Source organism: Pan troglodytes, chromosome 1 (assembly GCF_028858775.2).
Source record: "Pan troglodytes isolate AG18354 chromosome 1, NHGRI_mPanTro3-v2.0_pri, whole genome shotgun sequence".
Taxonomy (NCBI): domain Eukaryota; kingdom Metazoa; phylum Chordata; class Mammalia; order Primates; family Hominidae; genus Pan; species Pan troglodytes.
Window position 1 is genome coordinate 214,382,233 of NC_072398.2, and position 23,077 is coordinate 214,405,309.

General features: G+C 43.9%; 1 protein-coding gene and 1 non-coding gene across 2 annotated transcripts in view; both read right to left on the minus strand.

Moving 5' to 3' along the window:
* The window catches only part of LOC129136527 (neuroblastoma breakpoint family member 15-like), a 49,589-nt gene that overhangs the window by 4,926 nt on the left and 21,586 nt on the right, over nucleotides 1-23,077 (minus strand). The window contains exons 5-7 of the mRNA XM_063804772.1: nucleotides 16,086-16,166; nucleotides 15,716-16,007; nucleotides 10,462-14,307 (exon numbers count right to left, since the gene is read on the minus strand). Of these exons, the coding sequence (XP_063660842.1) occupies nucleotides 10,462-10,556 (95 nt within the window). The 5' untranslated portion in view covers nucleotides 10,557-14,307; nucleotides 15,716-16,007; nucleotides 16,086-16,166. The remainder of the gene's footprint in view (nucleotides 1-10,461; nucleotides 14,308-15,715; nucleotides 16,008-16,085; nucleotides 16,167-23,077) is intronic.
* On the minus strand, nucleotides 10,180-10,343 carry LOC129138449 (U1 spliceosomal RNA). Its single transcript, XR_008541700.1, has one exon. It is a non-coding gene; the product is annotated as a U1 spliceosomal RNA (small nuclear RNA).

Genomic DNA, 23,077 nt, shown 5'->3' on the forward strand with positions numbered 1-23,077 from the left:
TGGAACAGACTTACATAACAATTCTGCAGGTAATGGCTCTGGAAAGGTCAACCACTTAGTTTTGGACAACTCTTTTCTATTCTGTATAACCACTTTTTCACCAAAATGATACTAAATAAATATGCTATAGGAAGCTATATTTTGACATGACTGTTTTAGGCAAAGATACACTCACTAACTTACTCCACAAGAGTTTCTAATCAGAGAATATCATATGGATCTATTTGAATTGCTCCCATGCTTGGCTGAGCCCAAAATAATTTACTGTGCGTATGTACACCAAGTGAGAAGGTTGAGGAGGTGTCGCTTGTACATCTCTTTATTCTTTCTTTTTTTTAATGTGTGTGCTATTTTCATGTGTTTTCAAAGGCTCTCTTGCTTAGCTTTTATTTTGCCATTAAAGATTTTTTTCTGTGCTATAACTGTATTTTTAAGTCTGGTTTGAGTTCAAGAAATCCACAAATTCACAAAAGATTAAGAATAATTTGTGAATAAAATGATGCAGAAATAAAAAATGCATTTTCCAAATAACTCCCTTGCAGTCCTTCTCTCCCAACTACCACTTTCTATTAAGTTTCTTCTTCCTACTCTATGAAGTGCCATGAGCTTTCAATTCATTGTATTTTAAGTATAAGCTATACTTACTAACCTTCACATTATTCTTTGCTACTTAAATAAGCTTGCTTTCATAATTCAATTGATGTACGGTTTAACTGATATTTTTAATTGGTATATTTTGATATATATAGATAATTGATAGCTATATAATTCATTTGAGATATTTTGGGTATGGAGGGTTGGAAGGAATCCTTTCATAATTTTTCTACTTAAAAGAAATCTTTTTTCATTTAACAGCTTTTCCCATGGGGATAGAGTTTTCATGAATAAATCAAAGTCATTAAATGAGGTATATGATACATCTTTTAAGAGTCACAGAAAGAAGCAACAACAATTTACCCAGGCAGAGGGTATAAGTTTAGACCTTGGTTGCCTGATTTGTGGGACAAGTTCTTTAATTTTTTTTCTTTATATTTTGACTTTTTTTTGGACTCTCTCCTCCCCTTCCAGTCTCCAGGTCAAATACTTGACACCTGAATGATGTTCAATTATTTAAAAGATGGATTGGCCAGCTCAGCTCCTATCTCAGACAGACTGTCTTTAAATGTATTTTCAACATGTCTTCAGACAGTTATTTTTCCTCTGTTCAATTTTGTTCATCTTCTTACTTAACTGTTCAAGTGCTACTATTTCCTTTTTAAATGTAGTATTGAGAAGTGCAAACATTATTGGAAAAGAGAGTCTCACTAGCATAATTGTGCATTATCTTCCTCTTATATTGCTGGCCTCCCTGCACCCCCATGCCCACCTCCTCCTCGCGCCTCCATGCCGCTTCCCACCGATCCATGTCCTTGCAGCTGTGAGTCCAGTCACTGGTCACCTATTAGCCGGTGTGTGGTGGCATGCACCTGTAATCCCAGTTACTCAGGAGGCTGAGGCAGGAGAATCACTTGAACCTAGGAGGCAGAGGTTGAAGTGAGCCGAGATCGCACCACTGCACTCCACCCTGGGCGACAGAGCAAGACTCCATCTTTTATTTATTTATTTATTTATTTATTCATTTATTTGTCTCATGGGCTGAGCGAGGGGACCCCGGCTGGTGGAGGGACAGCTGCGCCCTGCAGGCCGCTGCATCCGGGCAGGCCCCGGCCTCTTGTCGTGCCCCCGGCCCGCGACAACCCGGGCAGGATGGGCAGCAGGACGCGGCGGGGCATCCGCGGAGCCCGTCGGGAACGCTCTCTTGGCCTCCGGTGCCGGGCAGTGGTGGGTGCGGCACCCACAGTGCCCACAGCGCCCCCAGCCCTGGGACGTGGCTCCAGCCCGCCCCCAGGCAGGCGGCCTCCGTCGCCGGGAGCACGTCGCCTGGGCAACATGGAGACACTTCAACTCTTCAAAAAACAAGACAACCACCACAACAACAAAAACAAGAACAGAAATTAGCCGGCTGCGGTGACTCGTGCCTCTGCTACTCCAGAGGCTGAGGTGGGAGGATCAATTCAACCAAGATGCCACCAGATACAGTGAGACTGTCTCTCAGAGAATAAGTCAAACAAACAAAAAAAGAGGCTGTGTAAGAGGTGACTCTGGGGACAGTGGAAAAACACTAAGGTTTTCAAGTGGTGTTAAAAGCCACTAGGCCTTGGGGACCATTGAGCAATCTACAAAGCACGGAAGCCTAGATCCCTGAGCTCTGCCTGCCAAGTACCACCACAGCTAACATGGGAGACCTCCCCCACAGACACTGAAATTTGCCTCCCGAGGAAACAAGTGACTACAGACATCTGTCCCAGGACAGTAAACAAGAAAACAAGGTCTCACAAAAACAAAAACAGCTGACCACAGCATACAATCACTGAGACCGAGCCTGCGACTATAGGCGAAAAAAAAATGCTGTCCATTATTCATACCATGAAAGACCAGGGGAAAGTGCGAACGCAGTCCCCTACTACTGTTGTGGGAATCAGGAGAACAGAGAGACCAATGGGTGAAATAGGAGGATTTATTGACTGCACTGAGGCCCAGCAGATTAAAATCCAAAGGCTGAGCCCCGAACAAAGACAGGGCTTGACTTTATAGACACTTCTGAAAGGGGGTTGGCTAGTTTGAATTGCGTGGCGGGAATTTGATGGCATGAAACTCGGGGGCAGGCAAGAGGGCTTATAGAAGCAGAACAAAGGCAGCTAATCAAACTGTCACAGGTCTTGCAATGCAAGTATGGCTGGTGACCTTGCAGTTGCACTGAAGGGAAATCAGGAACTTAACAAAACTTGAATAATTCGAAATGGAAAGGGGGAAAGAGAAGGTAGTAAAGGCATTTGTTGTTTTTTCCTCTTATCTTTGCTAGGGGCTGACTGTGTTGAGAGAGTCTCCGGAACTCATACTTCGGGGCTCTGACTTTTCAGATCGTGTTACCGAGGATCTGCTAGGGCTCTATGTATGGCAGGTCTTGGAGTCAGCCAAGTACAGGAAAGCTTGTCTTTTCCTTTTAACTTCTGCCTTATTACTACAACTTGTGCAGCACACCATGCCTGGTTTTCATCAGCAATGTTTCCTGAGGTTACAGAAAGATTTCTAATCCTGGGAGGAAACACTCCCTTGAAGCAAAAGTGTTCTCCCCTCAAAAATGCAAGGAGCTATCTTCTTGATAGCCAGGCAGATAATTCTCAGGTTTTGCCCCACAGAATCTCTATCTAAAGTAGAGCAATGGTCATGCCTAGTGAAAAGTTTGAGGGAACTCACCCAATATTGGGTTTCTTCAGAGCCATATATATAGATATAACCAAATATCCTAAAAGACACTGCCCTTCATCATTCCATGCTGTTAGACATTTACAGGACCATGGATGGTGATCTCCTCCAGACAAAAATAAATGCTGGTGCAGAACAGGTAAGTGTATTATAATTTGAGTACATCAGCTTTTGGGCATTTTAAACCATGGGTCAGACATGTTAGAGCAAGAGGCCAGGTTGATAGCAAGAGGGAGTGTTTTTCTTTTAATTTGCCAATAGCAAAGTGATGTTTGCCATTGTCATTTCAGAGTGAGGTGGCAATTTGTTGTTGTCTGGTTTTGTGGGTGTTTGTTTGTTTGTTTGTTTGTTTGTTTGTTTTTGAGACAAGGTCTCACTGTCACCCAGGCTGGAGTGCAGTGGCATGATCAGGGTTTACTCCTGCCTTGACCTCATGAATTCAAGCAAACCTCCTTACTAATCCTCCCGAGTAGCTGGGACTACAGGCACGTGACCCCACACCCTGGGGTGTGAACTGGGATTTGATGTTTTCAGTTGGCTCTCTAATGGAATAGGTTCCCTTACTCTTCTAGAATCAGATTGTCTTCATGATTATCATTCTTGTGTGCATTATATTTCTACTACCCTGCTGGGTTTTTTTCTATTTTTCTTTTTTCTTTTTATTTTTTTCTTTGTGAGACAGAGTCTCGCTCTGTCTCCCAGGCTGTATTGCAGTGGCAGGATCTCAGCTCACTGCAACCTCCACTTCCTGGGTTCAAGCAATTCTTTTGCTTCAGCCTCCTGAGTAGCCACCTGGCTAATTTTTGTATTTTTAGTGGAGACAGGGTTTCACCATGTTGGCAGGCTGGTCTCGAACTCCTGATCTCAAGTGATTCACCCGCTTCAGCCTCCCAAAGTGCTGGGATTACAGGCATGAACTACCACACCTGGCTCTCAAACCATTTTAGTTAAGCAAAGACAGATTTGTGTGGCTTTTTAGTACAATGCTGAATTATCCTCCAATCTATATTTTTAGGAAGGACCTGGGGAATGGCAACTTGGAGATATTTGGTGAAAATGTGAGCCTTTCATGTTCTGCTTCAGTCCCTTTTTGAAAATCCTTCCAATTTACCTTTTGCAACCAGTTAGTGGCCTTCCCTTCTTCACCAGCATGTGAATTAATTGATAAAGATCAGAATATTTGGGCTCAAAGGTTTCAACAGTTAAGTCAAATTTTCTGCCAAAGCCTACAGGATCTTGGAGCCTGCTTTAGAAACACAAGAGTGAAATGTATTTAAGTTTAGATCAGGGAAGTCCTTTATAATATTCTTAATTCACGTTTTGGTGAAGTGGTATACACAACGGTAGGCTCCCCTCTTCCTGTGGGTTTGGGTTTTACCTTGAAAGGGGCTGTCAGAACAGAAGTTTCAGGGAAGGGACCAGATCCCTGGGGACTTTCCTTAGGTGATGGTGATGGAAGAAGAGGCAAGGCAGGACAGGAAGGCTCAGGTAAGAAAGACTATGCAGGTGCAGGGGCAGGAGGAGAAGGAGCAGTTGGAGGTGAAAGAGACAAAGCCTCCTCAATATTTCTCAATTCAGAAAACATGACAGTTTACCTCCTTCAGCTTACTTCCTCAATGGAGGCAATTTTCTCAGTTCTTTTAGAAATTTTAGAAATTTAGACATTTCTAGGTCTCATTGCAATTAAGTCTCCTATTTAATTTGTCTGGTTCGAAAACCAAATTTCTCTCTCTTTTTTTTTTTTTTTTTTTTGAGACAGGGTCACCCAGACTGGAGTGCAGTGCTGTGATCTCGGCTTACTGCACTCACCGCTTGCTGCTTGACAGCCAATAAGTCGAGGGTTGAGGTGTAGGGGCAGGGAAGGTGACTTTATTCCAGAGAGCCACCAAACTGAACAGATGGTGAACTAATATCCTAAATAACCATCTTAAATTAATACGATTTTCAGGATCCTTGTACGTTAGGGAAGGGAGGAAGAAGGAGGCGCTTGAGGTGAAGAGGTCTGACAATGACAGACATGGGCTGCAGTGGGAGCCCAAGGGGATGGTGAAAATTCTTCGTCCTTTGTCAGGTCACACTGCTCTTATAAATCTTCAGCATAACACGGTTACTTGTGTATACAACCTCTCTATCTTCTCAGGAGTTAGTTTGGGGAAGGGATTATTATCATCTGTGCTTTAAAGTTGAACTGTAAGCTAAATCCCTCCCATAGATAGCTTGGCCTATGTGCAGAAATAAGAAAAAGCAGTTAGCCTGGAAGATGTCACCACAGGGTAGGAAGGGTTAGGAGCAAAATGCAGACAGTCATGCTAGGCCTCCTTTTCATTGCCATATGTTTAATGTATTTGAACACATAATTTTAATTTTTTATACTTTATTTTTATTTATTTATTAGTTTTTTGAGACAGAGTCTCACTCTGTTGCCCCCCCAGGCTGGAGTGCAATGGCGTGATCTTGGCTCACTGCGACCTCTGCCTCCTGAGTTCAAGCAATTCTCCTGCCTCAGCCTTCTGAGTAGCTGGGATTACAGGAGCCCCCAACCATGCCCGGCTAATTTTTGTATTTTTAGTAGAGACAGGGTTTCACCATGTTGGCCAGGCTGGTCTCAAACTCCTGACCTCGGGCTCCCAAAGTGCTGGGACTACAGGCATGAGCCACCATGCCCAGCCTAACCAAGATTATTAAACCATTCTAATTTGTCAAAAGAGTCACACTGATTTTTAAAAAATAATGTAATGGGCCAGGTGCAGTGGCTCATGCCTGTAACCCCAGCACTTTGGGAAGCCATAGCAGGAGGATCATGAGGTCAGGAGTTCAAGACCAGCCTGACAAACATGGTGAAACCCCGTGTCTACTAAAAATACAAAAATTAGCCAGGTGTGGTGGTGTGCGCCTGTAATCCCAGCTACTCAGGAGGCTGAGACAGGAGAATTGCTTGAACCCGGGAAGCAGAGGTTGCAGTGAGCTGAGATTGCACCACTGCACTCTAGCTTAGGCGACAGAGTGAGACTACATCTCAAAATAAATAAATAAATAAATAAATAAAATAATAATGAAATGAACTTTTTCAGGTCTTTATATAATAAATATTACATTATTTAAATTGTTCAAAAGCATCAAGGATTCCTCTCTGCTATCAACTTCATTTATTTTATTGTACCAAACTACCAGGACCATTAATTTAATCTACAGTTAAATCTATTACTTTTTCGTGTTAGAAATTCAACAAGAAAATTTTTCCCTAATGAAACCTCACATTTCAAGCATAAGCAGCCTGGGCGAGGTGGCTCACACCTGTAATCCCAGCACTTTGGGAGGCCGAGACAGCTGCATCACTTGAGGTCAGGGTTAGAGACTAGCCTGGCAAACATGATGAAACCCTGACTCTACTAAAAATATAAAAATTAGCTGGGTGTGGTGGCGTGCGCCTGTAATCCCAGCTACTCTGGAGGCTGAGGTAGGGAAATAGCTTCAACGTGGGAGGCAGAGCTTGCAGTGAGCTGAGATGGCACCACTGCACTCTAGCCTGGGCTACAGAGCAAGACTCTGTCTCAAAAATAAATAAATAGATAAATAAGCATAAGTAGTAAAAAAATAACATAAATTAAAAAATAAGGCACAGGGTCTTGCTCTGTTATCCAGGCTAGAGTGCAGTGGGGCAATCATAGCTGACCAACTTGGAACTTCTGGGCTCAGGCAATCCTCCTGGCTCAGCTTGCCTTGTATTTTTTTAGAGATGAGGTCTTGCCCTGTTCCCCAGGCTGGTCTCCAACCGCTGGCCTAAAGCAATCCTTCCGCCTCAGCCTGTTGAGTTGCTGGGAGTACAGGTGCAAGACATGCAGCCTAGCATTGTAGTAAAACAATTTTCAACAAATTCTTAATTTTCTTTTCTTTTTTTTTTTTTGAGTTGGGAGTCTCATTCTGTCACTCAGGCTGGAGGGCAGTGGCACAATCATAGTTCACTGCAGCCTGAGATTACAGTCATGCATTATCATGCCCGGCCAACTTTAAAAAATTAGCTAATACTTAAAAATTTGTAGAGACAGTGGTTTCACTATGTTGCCCAGGCTGGTCTCCAACTCTTAAAGTGCTGGGACTGTAGCTATGAGCCACCATACCTGGCTTAATTTTCTTATTTTAATTTTATATAAGTGATTATTATTGTTCCTAAGATAATTGGGGCAGTGACTCCTTTACAATTTTAGAGATCTAATATGTCTATTCACTTCACTGAAAGAGTATGCCAATTTGTTTCATGAGAAAATATCCTATATTTAAAAAGCAGGAAAATTCCTTCCACCAAACTAGGGTGCATTCTAAAGAAACGAATTGTGCTAAGTAACATCTCTTAAAGTGAAAACAGAGGCAATGGTATCTATTAACAATGTTTATCAGTGAAGGAAATAAACTGAAAAGATGAACATCATTTGATCTTTGGAGGGCCTTCATTGCTGAAAATCTCAGTAATATTGTGATACTCTTTTGAGTCCGGCACGGCATTCTCTTTCCAGGGCATGTAACAGTGGGTGAATAATTTCTTTTCATTCATTTCCATTAAGGGCTGAACTTCCTTAATGTTCTGGAGATTATTAAATTTGATTTGTAGAGTTGTGAAAAGTACTCATATTGCTGATTCCATTGCTTATATGTGATCATATAAATCTTTTCTCTTTTTGTAGTGTGGTTTAAACTTAATCCTTAAAGGACATGTATTTGAATTTTTCAGCTGGTTAGAAACCTGAATATACCAATCAAAGAAAACTGCTCCTTACATGCTACAGATTTAGTTTTCTTCCTGTACTAAGATGTCTTTTAGATACAGTAAATTCGTTAAAGCCAAGAGCCCCTAGGAAACGAAGTTGGGTGGGAGGGGGAACATTGAGTAGTAAGATCACTCTTGTAACAGAGATGCCACTCTTGCAGATATTGACAACAATTGGGCCTATAAAATTTTTACCAAACATTGGAAAGACAAGATCTGAACAACTTATCATTGCTGCAGTCTCAAATATCAGGAAATACCATTATTCTCAGGACAATAAATAGACAATAAAGAAGACTCACAGACCAGATTAGCTGTCATGTATCACCAAACAGGGACTGGATCCTTGTCAACACGACCCAACAGAGATTGTCCCCAGAAATTCACTTCATAACCTCAAAACCAAAAACCCACACTGATGGCAAAAAATAATGATGCAAAGAATGAGAGAGAAAGAGAGAGAGAGAGAGAGAGAGAGAGAGAGAGAGAGACCTGTCCTATAGCCATACTCAGTGGGTAAAAGCCAAAGAGCTCAATTTCTGCTCATGATACTTAATAGAACATAGGGAACATGAGCCAATAGCTCAATGGGTTCAGATCTGCACCAAGTGCCTGTTGGACGCAGGATTCTACTGTCTCCAATAATATGTCTCAGATGCACTAATTTTTTTTCTTTTTTTGAGACAGAGTCTTACTCTGTTGCCCAGGCTGCGGTGCAATGGCGTGATCTCGGCTCACAGTAACCTCCACCTCCCGGGTTCAAGTGATTCTCCTCCCTCAGCCTCCCGAGTAGTTGGGATTACAGACACACACCACTGCGCCTGGCAATAATAATAATAATAGTAACTATTATTATTATTATTATTATTATTATTGTGCGTGTGTATGTATTTTTAGTAGAGACGGAGTTTTGCCATGTTGGTCAGGCTGGTCTTGAACTCCTGACCTCAGTTGATCAAAAGTAGGTGAGGTCAGAAAACATACCCTGGGAGAGGCTGGCACAATGTCCAGAACCGCCATCTCTAGGCCTGGGGTTTTCCTCTGTAGTGGAATACTAGTATTCATGTAGTGCAGGGACAAAACCAATTAGATAGTTCTGGGAGTTAGAAAGAGATGATTTTCAGTGCTATTTGAGAAGGGGTATTAAGGAAGTTGCCAGGGCACTGACGCGTGTCAGGTGTAAACCTCAGGTTGAGAGAGAGCTAAGTATTTTCTGTCCATGAAGGTGATAAGCGAGGGCCTGAAGAAAGAGGGACTGGGGAGCACACTGGCCCCAGAAATAGGAAAGGGCTTCTTGGGGGTGGGAAGGATGGGTCAGGGTGCTATCTAGAAAGTTGCCTGGCAGTGGATGTAGGATGTGGGAGTGAGACATCGAACATGAAGCAGTCGCTTAAAGTCTGAAGAAAGACTAGATATATAAACGGCAGGAGATAGTAGGGAAACTGGACCGGCTCCTCATAAAACTTCCCGCCTTCTATCTCAGGGAGGATCGCAGGGCATTTCCGCCAAGACAGGTGAGACTGCGGTTCTGACCTGCGGGCCTCCATGAACATGCGCGAGGGCACCTGGGGGCCGGCAGAGCCGTTCCCCTACGCAAAGTAAGCGTGTTATGTCTACAACCCAACGGGGACACTGAGAGCCCCAAAGGCCCTGCTTTCTTCCCAGAGAACAGCGCCCATCTGCGTAGTTTCTACCTGGCTCTATGAGGTGAGAACACATTGCCCGCTAGCACAGAAATCCTACAAACTCCTGTGGGGGCTGCGCTTGGAAGCAGAGGCTGTGTAAGAAGTGACTGGGGGGTAGGGCAAAACACGAAGATTTTCACACAGGGTGAGAACCCAAGAGACTGGAGACCACGGACCAATCCCTGCAAAAAGCAGCCAGGGTAGAAAGGGAAGAGCTGAGCGGCCTTCACGATAGCTAATTTGTGTTACAAAGCCGATACGGCGGATGCTCGCTTTTTCTCCTATGGCGTGCAGGCGATATGTTACTTCCTATTCCCCAGCCCTCCACTGCAGGATTAACACCTAAGACGCCAACCAAGACACAAACCAATACAAAAAAAGGATATCATCCTTGGCGTACAGTCTATCTTTGAAACCACAGAAAGTCAGGGGAAAGCGCGAACGCAGTCCCCCACTACCACAAATTATGCAGTCGAGTTTCCCACATTTGGGGAAATCGCAGGGGTCAGCACATCCGGAGTGCAATGGATAAGCCTCGCCCTGGGAAAACCACCTTCGTGATCATGGTATCTCCCCTGCCAGGTAAGTATGAGATCCTCTGCCTCTGCCCCGACACAGCCTCATACGCCTCACTCTTTACACACACGGTCACTTGCCCCGCGCACTCCCGAGCCCTTTCCAGCCCTGACACACAGCTGGGATTCTCACTTCCGATCAGCGGTCCTGAACCCGCTCCCAGGGCACGGGAACTCCTTCGTGACGAAGCAGCAAGTGGCGAAGCAGCAGCCTCTGCGCTGCCTCATCTACATAGAAGTCGCCCTGTCCGTGATGTCACCGACAGTGCCTTGCCCAGTCCCCGTCTGCCTTTCTGCCACTCAACCGACCAATCTGCTGCCAGAGCCGCCAAGGGGAAGTGACGTCTGCCTCTCCCTTTTTCCCTCCCGCCCCTGCGTCTGTTCTCTCCCAAAGAAGCTGGTCCTTAGCCTGGTCTCAGCTATTCTGTTAGCTTGATCTCCTACCATCTGAGAGTGGGCTTCCTTCAAACAACCAAATTTCCAGGTATTTCTAAACTGCCCTTCCCCTACACCATTCTTTGGTTCAGTATTTCAAGACCCCTAAGAGAAATGGTACATTTACATGTAAGCACAGGATAGTGAAGTATTTACAACAAGTGCTTTGGAGCCAGCAAATATGAATCAGAATCCAGCTTTCCTTTCCTACATACATGACATTGGGCAGCTAATTTCTAAGATTTTACTTCTTTATCGGTGAAAGTGGAGTACTAGTACTTGCTCTGTGCAACTGTGATGGTTGTTACATGAGGTAGCATCTAGAAACAGCTTGCACATTGCCAGACACCCAGTGGAAGGTCAATGAATGACTATTTGAGGACTAACTATTACAGAAATGTTTACTCTTCTGAGTCCTGATTTCTAGTCTCCTGGACTAAATAGGTTCACTGTTTTCCTCCCGGTTCAGTTTCCAGACACATCACAGAATTATAAGAATATTAAAAACGCAGGCTTATACCTACACAGGATTTTCTATAACCCTCTTTCTGCTTTGAGCTCCTAAAGCTATTTCATAGAAAAATGACCTTATTTTTAAATAGAGGGGGCAGTTGAAAATCAGTGAACGGGCCTACCCCCTAATGATTTTTTTCTCAGACATAATTATAATAATTAGCATTATAAAGTGCTAATTATCTTTGGACACAGAGGACCTGCACACCAGAGACAGAGGTCCGCATTAAGTAAAGTGGATTTCACTTTCTTCAGTTGTGAGATTTCTCTTTTTTCTTCTTTGTAATGATGCAAAGATATATCCTCCACCAAGCCTCATTTAAAAACTTTTTCCAGTTAAGGAAACTATCTCTTGGCCATCCACAGCCAGACTCCATATTGAGATTATGGATATTCAAAGAAATTGTCTTTCCTTTGTATATTGTCATAACTTTTTGTGAAATGTTCGTTTTATAGTTCCAGGCCAGCACCTAGAACCTGGCTAGAATAAAAAACTGCAGAAATCATGAGTTTCTTGTTTGGATGAAAGAGCACACCTATTAACAAATGATAGACGGCTATCCTACTGTGAGTCCTGAAAACTGGTGGTGTGATTGTTGAATGGGTTAGGGGTATAGCAGAGAAACTCAGTGTGGGGTACATACAATTTCAGCTTGAATCACACTTAACAGATCCTCTGTTCCAACCATTTAAATTTACAAAGAAGAAACTAAGGCACAGAACTACTTGAGAAGAGAAGCAGAATTGAAAACTAGAGCTCCTGATTGTTCTCAAAATAATTTTTATCATACTGCATCGGGTTCTAAGTGAGAGGGCTTCTTATTTAGTAATGCCAAGGTCATGTGTTAACATGTAAAAAAAAAATTAGACGAGGAATGGGGCATTGGTGTAAGATTATACAGAGTGTAAAGTTGGGCTTTCTCTTATCATCTGTTGTCAACAACAGGATGATTGTTACTGTTACCCACTCCTTACCATCATTAACACAGAGACGTTGGATATTGAGGAGAGACTTTAAAACAGAATATTAGTAATGCAGAGCTATAAAGAGCCACGATCATATTAATACAATCCTCCATACACATAGTGACCTGTCTGCAGCTCCAGCCTAGAGAAACCCAGTTATTCACTTGTAGGGGGCAGCCCCATTATCAGAAAGCGCTGTTCAATTGGAAGTGCTCATCTGTGTTAGGTCAAAAACGACTTCCTCTAAATATCCATTCTGTGTATTGAAGTACAAATGAGTCCCACTTAAGAAAAAACAAAACAAACCAACTTCCAATGATTTAAAAATACTAACGTGACCCTCTTACGTTTACCTAAATCTAGTGTTTCTCAAACATCAGCTGTATCAGAATCCCTGAAGGACTTGTTAAAACAAACTGCTGGTCTCTACTCTGAGCTTCTGATTCATTAAATGTGGGATGGTACCTGAGAATCTGCATTTCTAACACGTTCCCAGGTGACGCTGATGCTGTTGCTCTGAGAACCACTTTGAGATCCACATCTCTAAGCTAATCAGTCTGACCATCACACCTTACAAGACATACTTTCCTAATCTGACACCCTTCTATTTGTCTTTTTTTTGAATGCTTTAGAAATTTAGCTGTTATCTTTTTTATGTATTTTACATTTGTTACAGCTTTCCTTGGTGGACATATATGACTTTTCTACTTGAAAATAAACACGTTTTTCTTTAAAATATCATTAAATAAGAGTGTAATTAGTGATATAAAGCAAGATGACTAAAAAGAATCTCTCATTATTATGTTTGCACAGCCTATATACAAATTATTTGAACTAGAAAGGATTTGCTAAGTAAATTATTTCTATTTCCATCACTTCATAGTGAATATTATGGTGATTAGGGGAAAAAATAAGCTTTCTTTTTTCTTTTGAGATGGAGTCTCACTCTGTCACCCAGGCTGGAGTGCAGTGGCGCGATGTCGGCTCACTCTGTCACCCAGGCTGGAGTGCAGTGGCGCCATCTCGGATCACTAAGCCATCTCGGCCTCCCCAGCTCAAGCGATTCTACTGCCTCAGCCTCCCAAGTAGCTGGAATTACAGGTGTCCGCCACCATGCCCAGCTAATTTTTGTATTTTTAGTGGAGATCACCATGTTGGCCAGGCTGGTCTCGAACTCCCCACCTCCAGTGATCCGCCTGTCTTGGCCTCCCAATGTGCTGCGATTACAGGCATGAGCCACCACGCCCAGCTGAAAGCAGCTTTTCTGATAGTAACTTTGTTTTCCCATTCTGGAGTTTATGGCAGTATGAAAAAGACTGAATTTATAAGCAGAAGATCTGTTTTTGAAATCCGGGGACCTGTATTTCACAATGGCTTTGATGTGTTTTGATTGTGCACCTTTAGACAACTTATCAGTTTCCTCATTTTTATACAACAATAAAATAGTAACAGCTACCCATTAAATTCTGTACAGAAGCTAGGGACAGACGCAGTAACACTTGCATATCTATAAAGGCTTTGTAAATGTGGGTATGATATCTAATGTTTATGCACATGCTGTTTGATTATTTTCATTTGGAATTCCACTCCATTAAAGGAAAAGTAACATACGAATTCAGATTCTTGTAAGTCTTCAGGCATAAGGCCTCCATTGACTAAGTACATTGCCTACATAATTTCTCCTAACCCAAATGAATCTCCGGTTAAACCAAGCTGGTGGTTATGTACTGTCTCCAGAGGATGCCAAGCATGAAGTCCTTGAGTATATTCATCTTGGATCCTCTGATTGGACAACTGCGGTATTGAGACTTCAAGTTCCCCCTTGAAGGCCGCAGACGGTACCTGTAATTTTACTCAAGTTTTAAATGTACGCTCTTTGTTAAGAAAGAGTGACAATGATTTGATTTATTTTCCGTGACTGGGGTTAGGCATGGGGGAGACTCTAGGAATGTGACTTACCAGTGAGGTTCTAGTTTTGTAAATCACAGGACAAGTTTTGTTAGGCAAATGTTGGACTATAGGGCTGAGGTTGTTTTCCACCACAACATATAGACTTCTACTAGCCCTTGAAGGAAAAAACACGAGAAAATCAGTTGGGTCAGCTGAGTATTCCTTTATGAGTATGGAACAGACTTACATAACAATTCTGCAGGTAATGGCTCTGGAAAGGTCAACCACTTAGTTTTGGACAACTCTTTTCTATTCTGTATAACCACTTTTTCACCAAAATGATACTAAATAAATATGCTATAGGAAGCTATATTTTGACATGACTGTTTTAGGCAAAGATACACTCACTAACTTACTCCACAAGAGTTTCTAATCAGAGAATATCATATGGATCTATTTGAATTGCTCCCATGCTTGGCTGAGCCCAAAATAATTTACTGTGCGTATGTACACCAAGTGAGAAGGTTGAGGAGGTGTCGCTTGTACATCTCTTTATTCTTTCTTTTTTTTAATGTGTGTGCTATTTTCATGTGTTTTCAAAGGCTCTCTTGCTTAGCTTTTATTTTGCCATTAAAGATTTTTTTCTGTGCTATAACTGTATTTTTAAGTCTGGTTTGAGTTCAAGAAATCCACAAATTCACAAAAGATTAAGAATAATTTGTGAATAAAATGATGCAGAAATAAAAAATGCATTTTCCAAATAACTCCCTTGCAGTCCTTCTCTCCCAACTACCACTTTCTATTAAGTTTCTTCTTCCTACTCTGTGAAGTGCCATGAGCTTTCAATTCATTGTATTTTAAGTATAAGCTATACTTACTAACCTTCACATTATTCTTTGCTACTTAAATAAGCTTGCTTTCATAATTCAATTGATGTATTGTTTAACTGATATTTTTAATTGGTATATTTTGATATATATAGATAATTGATAGCTATATTTTGAGTATGGAGGGTTGGAAGGAATCCTTTCATAATTTTTCTACTTAAAAGAAATCTTTTTTCATTTAACAGCTTTTCCCATGGGGATAGAGTTTTCATGAATAAATCAAAGTCATTAAATGAGGTATATGGTACATCTTTTAAGAGTCACAGAAAGAAGCAACAACAATTTACCCAGGCAGAGGGTATAAGTTTAGACCTTGGTTGCCTGATTTGTGGGACAAGTTCTTTAATTTTTTTTCTTTATATTTTGACTTTTTTTTGGACTCTCTCCTCCCCTTCCAGTCTCCAGGTCAAATACTTGACACCTGAATGATGTTCAATTATTTAAAAGATGGATTGGCCAGCTCAGCTCCTATCTCAGACAGACTGTCTTTAAATGTATTTTCAACATGTCTTCAGACAGTTATTTTTCCTCTGTTCAATTTTGTTCATCTTCTTACTTAACCGTTCAAGTGCTACTATTTCCTTTTTAAATGTAGTATTGAGAAGTGCAAACATTATTGGAAAAGAGAGTCTCACTAGCATAATTGTGCATTATCTTCCTCTTATATTGCTGGCCTCCCTGCACCCCCATGCCCACCTCCTCCTCGCGCCTCCATGCCGCTTCCCACCGCTCCAGCTCCTTGCAGCTGTGAGTCCAGTCACTGGTCACCTTTCGTATCTCCTCACTCAGAGCCTGGTTGGCCAAACCTGCCTGGTCCAGCTGTTCTCAGAGCATGGCATTCACCTGGGCCAGGCTGGCACTCCTGAATGGGGCACAGGGGATCAGTAGGCGCTCGCCCAGGGGGCCATGCCGCCAGCCCTGGCCCTCCCTGCTGCTCCTCCTCCAGCCAGATGAGGGCACTCTCCAGGTCTTGGCTGTGCTCTGTGTCCTGGGTGGGAGAGAAGTTAAAGCATCAGGCTGGGCAGGTGGAGGGCAGGGCCTGCCTCTTCCCCACCATGGCACCCACCCTCAGCTGCTGCTGCTCCAGCTCTCCGGATCTCTCCAACAGCTGCTCCAGCTCCGAGAACCTCTTCTTGTACTGGAGAATCTGGGGATTGGGAGCTGATGGTGAGCCCCAGGGGTGGGGGCAGAGCAAAGTGAACACGTGGGAGGGAAAGAGCAGGAATGGGTGGCCCTGACCTTGCCCTGCAGCCGCTGCACAAGCTGGGCCTGCCGCTGCTGGCCCTCCAGGTAGGCCTGCAGCTTGCGCCACTAGGAGGCCTGCTCCTCCTGCAGCTGCCTCCGCAACTCCACGCTCTGGGGTACCAGCCCCCTGGGCTCTTGCGTCTCCAGCTCACCAGATTCCAGCCACAGAGCCTGCTCCAGCTGCAGGGAAGGGCCCTGGGTGAGAGTCCTGGGCCTCCTGGGAAGGCAAGCTCAGGCCTCTGTAGGGGGTGGCAGGCTGGGCCCAGACCCACAATGCCTTGTAGGCTGATAGCCTGGCGCCCTGGGGAGCAGCACATGTGGGCAAGCCCAGGGGCAGTGCACGTGTGCATGGGGTGATGCAGCCATGCACGGGCACGCAGATGGGGCATGCATGGACACATGCAGGTGAGCCCACAAACCCAAACCATGCAGGCAAAGCTCAAAGGTGCACCTGGGGTCTACCTCAGGGGCCTCAGTACACTCTGTGCCTCTCCTCCAGAACACTTAGCCCTGTCGTGGTTTCTGTTTATTACATGGATGCCTGTGTCTTCCCACCATGCCCCCACCCCAGTGTGAGCTCAGAAAGCCTGGATTTTTTGTTCCTCATTCTACCTTAGTACTATAATGGTGGCTGTGGAATGGCATGGCTCACGCTCAGTAAATATTTCTTGTGATGGTGAATTAATGGCATGAGCTCATGGGAATACATTCAAACAGAGGTGTCAATCCGCCTATGCATATCTGAGCTTAAAGATATGCACACACATAACACATACAGGCAACCTCAAACATCCCCAGGGGGACACGAAGGAACCCCCTCATATACACAGCATTAAGATTTGTAAGAGGTGCACACAGATGTTGCCCTATAAGGCGCCTGCATATTAATGCCCGCTTCTGGCTGGGTGCAGTGGCTCATGCCTGTAATCCCAGCACTTTGGGAGGTCAAGGCGGGTGGATCACTTGAAGTCAGGGGTTCGAGACCAGCCTGGCCAACATGATGAAATCCCGTCTCTACTAAAAATCGAAAAATTAGCCGGGTGTGGTGGCATGCACCTGTAATCCCAGTTACTCAGGAGGCTGAGGCAGGAGAATCACTTGAACCTAGGAGGCAGAGGTTGAAGTGAGCCGAGATCGCACCACTGCACTCCACCCTGGGCGACAGAGCAAGACTCCATCTTTTATTTATTTATTTATTTATTTATTCATTTATTTGTCTCATGGGCTGAGCGAGGGGACCCCGGCTGGTGGAGGGACAGCTGCGCCCTGCAGGCCGCTGCATCCGGGCAGGCCCCGGCCTCTTGTCGTGCCCCCGGCCCGCGACAACCCGGGCAGGATGGGCAGCAGGACGCGGCGGGGCATCCGCGGAGCCCGTCGGGAACGCTCTCTTGGCCTCCGGTGCCGGGCAGTGGTGGGTGCGGCACCCACAGTGCCCACAGCGCCCCCAGCCCTGGGACGTGGCTCCAGCCCGCCCCCAGGCAGGCAGCCTCCGTCGCCGGGAGCACGTCGCCTGGGCAACATGGAGACACTTCAACTCTTCAAAAAACAAGACAACCACCACAACAACAAAAACAAGAACAGAAATTAGCCGGCTGTGGTGACTCGTGCCTCTGCTACTCCAGAGGCTGAGGTGGGAGGATCGATTCAACCAAGATGCCACCAGATACAGTGAGACTGTCTCTCAGAGAATAAGTCAAACAAACAAAAAAAGAGGCTGTGTAAGAGGTGACTCTGGGGACACTGGAAAAACACTAAGGTTTTCAAGTGGTGTTAAAAGCCACTAGGCCTTGGGGACCATTGAGCAATCTACAAAGCACGGAAGCCTAGATCCCTGAGCTCTGCCTGCCAAGTACCACCACAGCTAACATGGGAGACCTCCCCCACAGACACTGAAATTTGCCTCCCGAGGAAACAAGTGACTACAGACATCTGTCCCAGGACAGTAAACAAGAAAACAAGGTCTCACAAAAACAAAAACAGCTGACCACAGCATACAATCACTGAGACCGAGCCTGCGACTATAGGCGAAAAAAAAATGCTGTCCATTATTCATACCATGAAAGACCAGGGGAAAGTGCGAACGCAGTCCCCTACTACTGTTGTGGGAATCAGGAGAACAGAGAGACCAATGGGTGGAACAGGAGGATTTATTGACTGCACTGAGGCCCAGCAGATTAAAATCCAAAGGCTGAGCCCCGAACAAAGACAGGGCTTGACTTTATAGATACTTCTGAAAGCGGGTTGGCTAGTTTGAATGGCGTGGCGGGAATTTGATGGCATGAAACTCGGGGGCGGGCAAGAGGGCTTATAGAAGCAGAACAAAGGCAGCTAATCAAACTGTCACAGGTCTTGCAATGCAAGTATAGCTGGTGACCTTGCAGCTGCACTGAAGGGAAATCAGGAACTTAACAAAACTTGAATAATTCGAAATGGAAAGGGGGAAAGAGAAGGTAGTAAAGGCATTTGTTGTTTTTTCCTCTTATCTTTGCTAGGGGCTGACTGTGTTGAGAGAGTCTCCGGAACTCATACTTCGGGGCTCTGACTTTTCAGATCGTGTTACCGAGGATCTGCTAGGGCTCTATCTATGGCAGGTCTTGGAGTCAGCCAAGTACAGGAAAACGTGTCTTTTCCTTTTAACTTCTGCCTTATTACTACAAGTTGTGCAGCACACCATGCCTGGTTTTCATCAGCAATGTTTCCTGAGCTTACAGAAAGATTTCTAATCCTGGGAGGAAACACTCCCTTGAAGCAAAAGTGTTCTCCCCTCAAAAATGCAAGGAGCTATCTTCTTGATAGCCAGGCAGATAATTCTCAGGTTTTGCCCCACAGAATCTCTATCTAAAGTAGAGCAATGGTCATGCCTAGTGAAAAGTTTGAGGGAACTCACCCAATGTTGGGTTTCTTCAGAACCATATATATAGATATAACCAAATATCCTAAAAGACACTGCCCTTCATCATTCCATGCTGTTAGACATTTACAGGACCATGGATGGTGATCTCCTCCAGACAAAAATAAATGCTGGTGCAGAATAGGTAAGTGCATTATAATTTGAGTACATCAGCTTTTGGGCATTTTAAACCATGGGTCAGACATGTTAGAGCAAGAGGCCAGGTTGATAGCAAGAGGGAGTGTTTTTCTTTTAATTTGCCAATAGCAAAGTGATGTTTGCCACTGTCATTTCAGAGTGAGGTGGCAATTTGTTGTTGTTTGGTTTTGTGGGTTTTTGTTTGTTTGTTTGTTTGTTTTTGAGACAAGGTCTCACTGTCACCCAGGCTGGAGTGCAGTGGCATGATCAGGGTTTACTCCTGCCTTGACCTCATGAATTCAAGCAAACCTCCTTACTAATCCTCCCGAGTAGCTGGGACTACAGGCACGTGACCCTACACCCTGGGGTGTGAACTGGGATTTGATGTTTTCAGTTGGCTCTCTAATGGAATAGGTTCCCTTACTCTTCTAGAATCAGATTGTCTTCATGATTATCATTCTTGTGTGCATTATATTTCTACTACCCTGCTATTTTTTTTTCTCTTTTTCTTTTTTCTTTTTATTTTTTTCTTTGTGAGACAGAGTCTCGCTCTGTCTCCCAGGCTGTATTGCAGTGGCAGGATCTCAGCTCACTGCAACCTCCACCTCCTGGGTTCAAGCAATTCTTTTGCTTCAGCCTCCTGAGTAGCCACCTGGCTAATTTTTGTATTTTTAGTGGAGACGGGGTTTCACCATGTTGGCAGGCTGGTCTCGATCTCCTGACCTCAAGTGATTCACCCGCCTCAGCCTCCCAAAGTGCTGGGATTACAGGCATGAACTACCACACCTGGCTCTCAAACCATTTTAGTTAAGCAAAGACAGATTTGTGTGGCTTTTTAGTACAATGCTGAATTATCCTCCAATCTATATTTTTAGGAAGGACCTGGGGAATGGCAACTTGGAGATATTTGGTGAAAATGTGAGCCTTTCATGTTCTGCTTCAGTCCCTTTTTGAAAATCCTTCCAATTTACCTTTTGCAACCAGTTAGTGGCCTTCCCTTCTTCACCAGCATGTGAATTAATTGATAAAGATCAGAATATTTGGGCTCAAAGCTTTCAACAGTTAAGTCAAATTTTCTGCCAAAGCCTACAGGATCTTGGAGCCTGCTTTAGAAACACAAGAGTGAAATGTATTTAAGTTTAGATCAGGGAAGTCCTTTATAATATTCTTAATTCACGTTTTGGTGAAGTGGTATACACAACGGTAGGCTCCCCTCTTCCTGTGGGTTTGGGTCTTACCTTGAAAGGGGCTGTCAGAACAGAAGTTTCAGGAAAGGGACCAGATCCCTGGGGACTTTCCTTAGGTGATGGTGATGGAAGAAGAGGCAAGGCAGGACAGGAAGGCTCAGGTAAGAAAGACTATGCAGGTGCAGGGGCAGGAGGAGAAGGAGCAGTTGGAGGTGAAAGAGACAAAGTCTCCTCAATATTTCTCAAATCAGAAAACATGGCAGTTTACCTCCTTCAGCTTACTTCCTCAATGGAGGCAATTTTCTCAGTTCTTTTAGAAATTTTAGAAATTTAGACATTTCTAGGTCTCATTGGAATTCAGTCTCCTATTTAATTTGTCTGGTTCGAAAACCAAATTTCTCTCTCTCTCTCTCTTTTTTTTTTTTTTTTTTTTTGTTGAGACAGGGTCACCCAGACTGGAGTGCAGTGCTGTGATCTCTGCTTACTGCACTCACCGCTTGCTGCATGACAGCCAGTAAGTCGAGGGTTGAGGTGTAGGGGCAGGGAAGGTGACTTTATTCCAGAGAGCCACCAAACTGAACAGATGGTGAACTAATATCCTAAAGAACCATCTTAAATTAATACGATTTTCAGGCTCCTTGTACGTTAGGGAAGGGAGGAAGAAGGAGGCGGTTGAGGTGAAGAGGTCTGACAATGACAGACATGGGCTGCAGTGGGAGCCCAAGGGGATGGTGAAAATCCTTCATCCTTTGTCAGGTCACACTGCTCTTATAAATCTTCAGCATAACACTGTTACTTGTGTATACAACCTCTCTATCTTCTCAGGAGTTAGTTTGGGGAAGGGATTATTATCATCTGTGCTTTAAAGTTAAACTGTAAGCTAAATCCCTCCCATAGATAGCTTGGCCTATGTGCAGAAATAAGAAAAAGCAGTTAGCCTGGAAGATGTCACCACAGGGTAGGAAGGGTTAGGAGCAAAATGCAGACAGTCATGCTAGGCCTCCTTTTCATTGCCATATATTTAATGTATTTGAACACATAATTTTAATTTTTTATACTTTATTTTTATTTATTTATTAGTTTTTTGAGACAGAGTCTCACTCTGTTGCCCCCCCAGGCTGGAGTGCAATGGCATGATCTTGGCTCACTGCGACCTCTGCCTCCTGAGTTCAAGCAATTCTCCTGCCTCAGCCTTCTGAGAAGCTGGGATTACAGTAGCCCCCCACCATGCCCGGCTAATTTTTGTATTTTTAGTAGAGATAGGGTTTCACCATGTTGGCCAGGCTGGTCTCAAACTCCTGACCTCGGGCTCCCAAAGTGCTGGGACTACAGGCATGAGCCACCATGCCCAGCCTAACCAAGATTATTAAACCATTCTAATTTGTCAAAAGAGTCACACTGATTTTTAAAAAATAATATAATGGGCCAGGTGCAGTGGCTCATGCCTGTAACCCCAGCACTTTGGGAAGCCATAGCAGGAGGATCATAAGGTCAGGAGTTCAAGACAGCCTGACCAACATGGTGAAACCCCGTGTCTACTAAAAATACAAAAATCAGCCAGGTGTGGTGGTGTGTGCCTGTAATCCCAGCTACTCAGGAGGCTGAGACAGGAGAATTGCTTGAACCCGGGAAGCAGAGGTTGCAGTGAGCCGAGATTGCACCACTGCACTCTAGCTTAGGTGACAGAGTGAGACTACATCTCAAAATAAATAAATAAATAAATAAATAAATAAATAAATATAATAATAATGTAATGAACTTTTTCATGTCTTTATATAATAAATATTACATTATTTAAATTGTTGAAAAGCATCAAAGATTCCTCTCTGCTATCAATTTCATTTCATTTATTTTATTGTACCAAACTACCAGGACCATTAATTTAATCTACAGCTAAATCTATTATTTTTTCATGTTAGAAATTCAACAAGAAAATTTTTCCCTAATGAAACCTCACATTTCAAGCATAAGGAGCCTGGGCGAGTTGGCTCACACCTGTAATCCCAGCACTTTGGGAGGCCGAGACAGCTGCATCACTTGAGGTCAGGAGTCTGAGACTAGCCTGGCAAACATGATGAAACCCTGTCTCTACTAAAAATATAAAAATTAGCTGGGCGTGGTGGCGTGTGCCGGTAATCCCAGCTACTCTGGAGGCTGAGGCAGGGAAATAGCTTCAACGTGGGAGGCAGAGCTTGCAGTGAGCTGAGATGGCACCACTGCACTCTAGCCTGGGCTACAGAGCAAGACTCTGTCTCAAAAATAAATAAATAGATAAATAAGCATAAGTAGTAAAAAAATAACATAAATTAAAAAATAAGGCACAGGGTCTTGCTCTGTTATCCAGGCTAGAGTGCAGCGGGGCAATCATAGCTGACCAACTTGGAACTTCTGGGCTCAGGCAATCCTCCTGGCTCAGCTTGCCTTGTATTTTTTTAGAGATGATGTCTTGCCCTGTTCCCCAGGCTGGTCTCCAACCGCTGGCCTAAAGCAATCCTTCCGCCTCAGCCTGTTGAGTTGCTGGGAGTACAGGTGCAAGACAAATTCTTAATTTTCTTTCGTTTTTTTTTTTTTTTGAGTTGGGAGTCTCATTCTGTCACT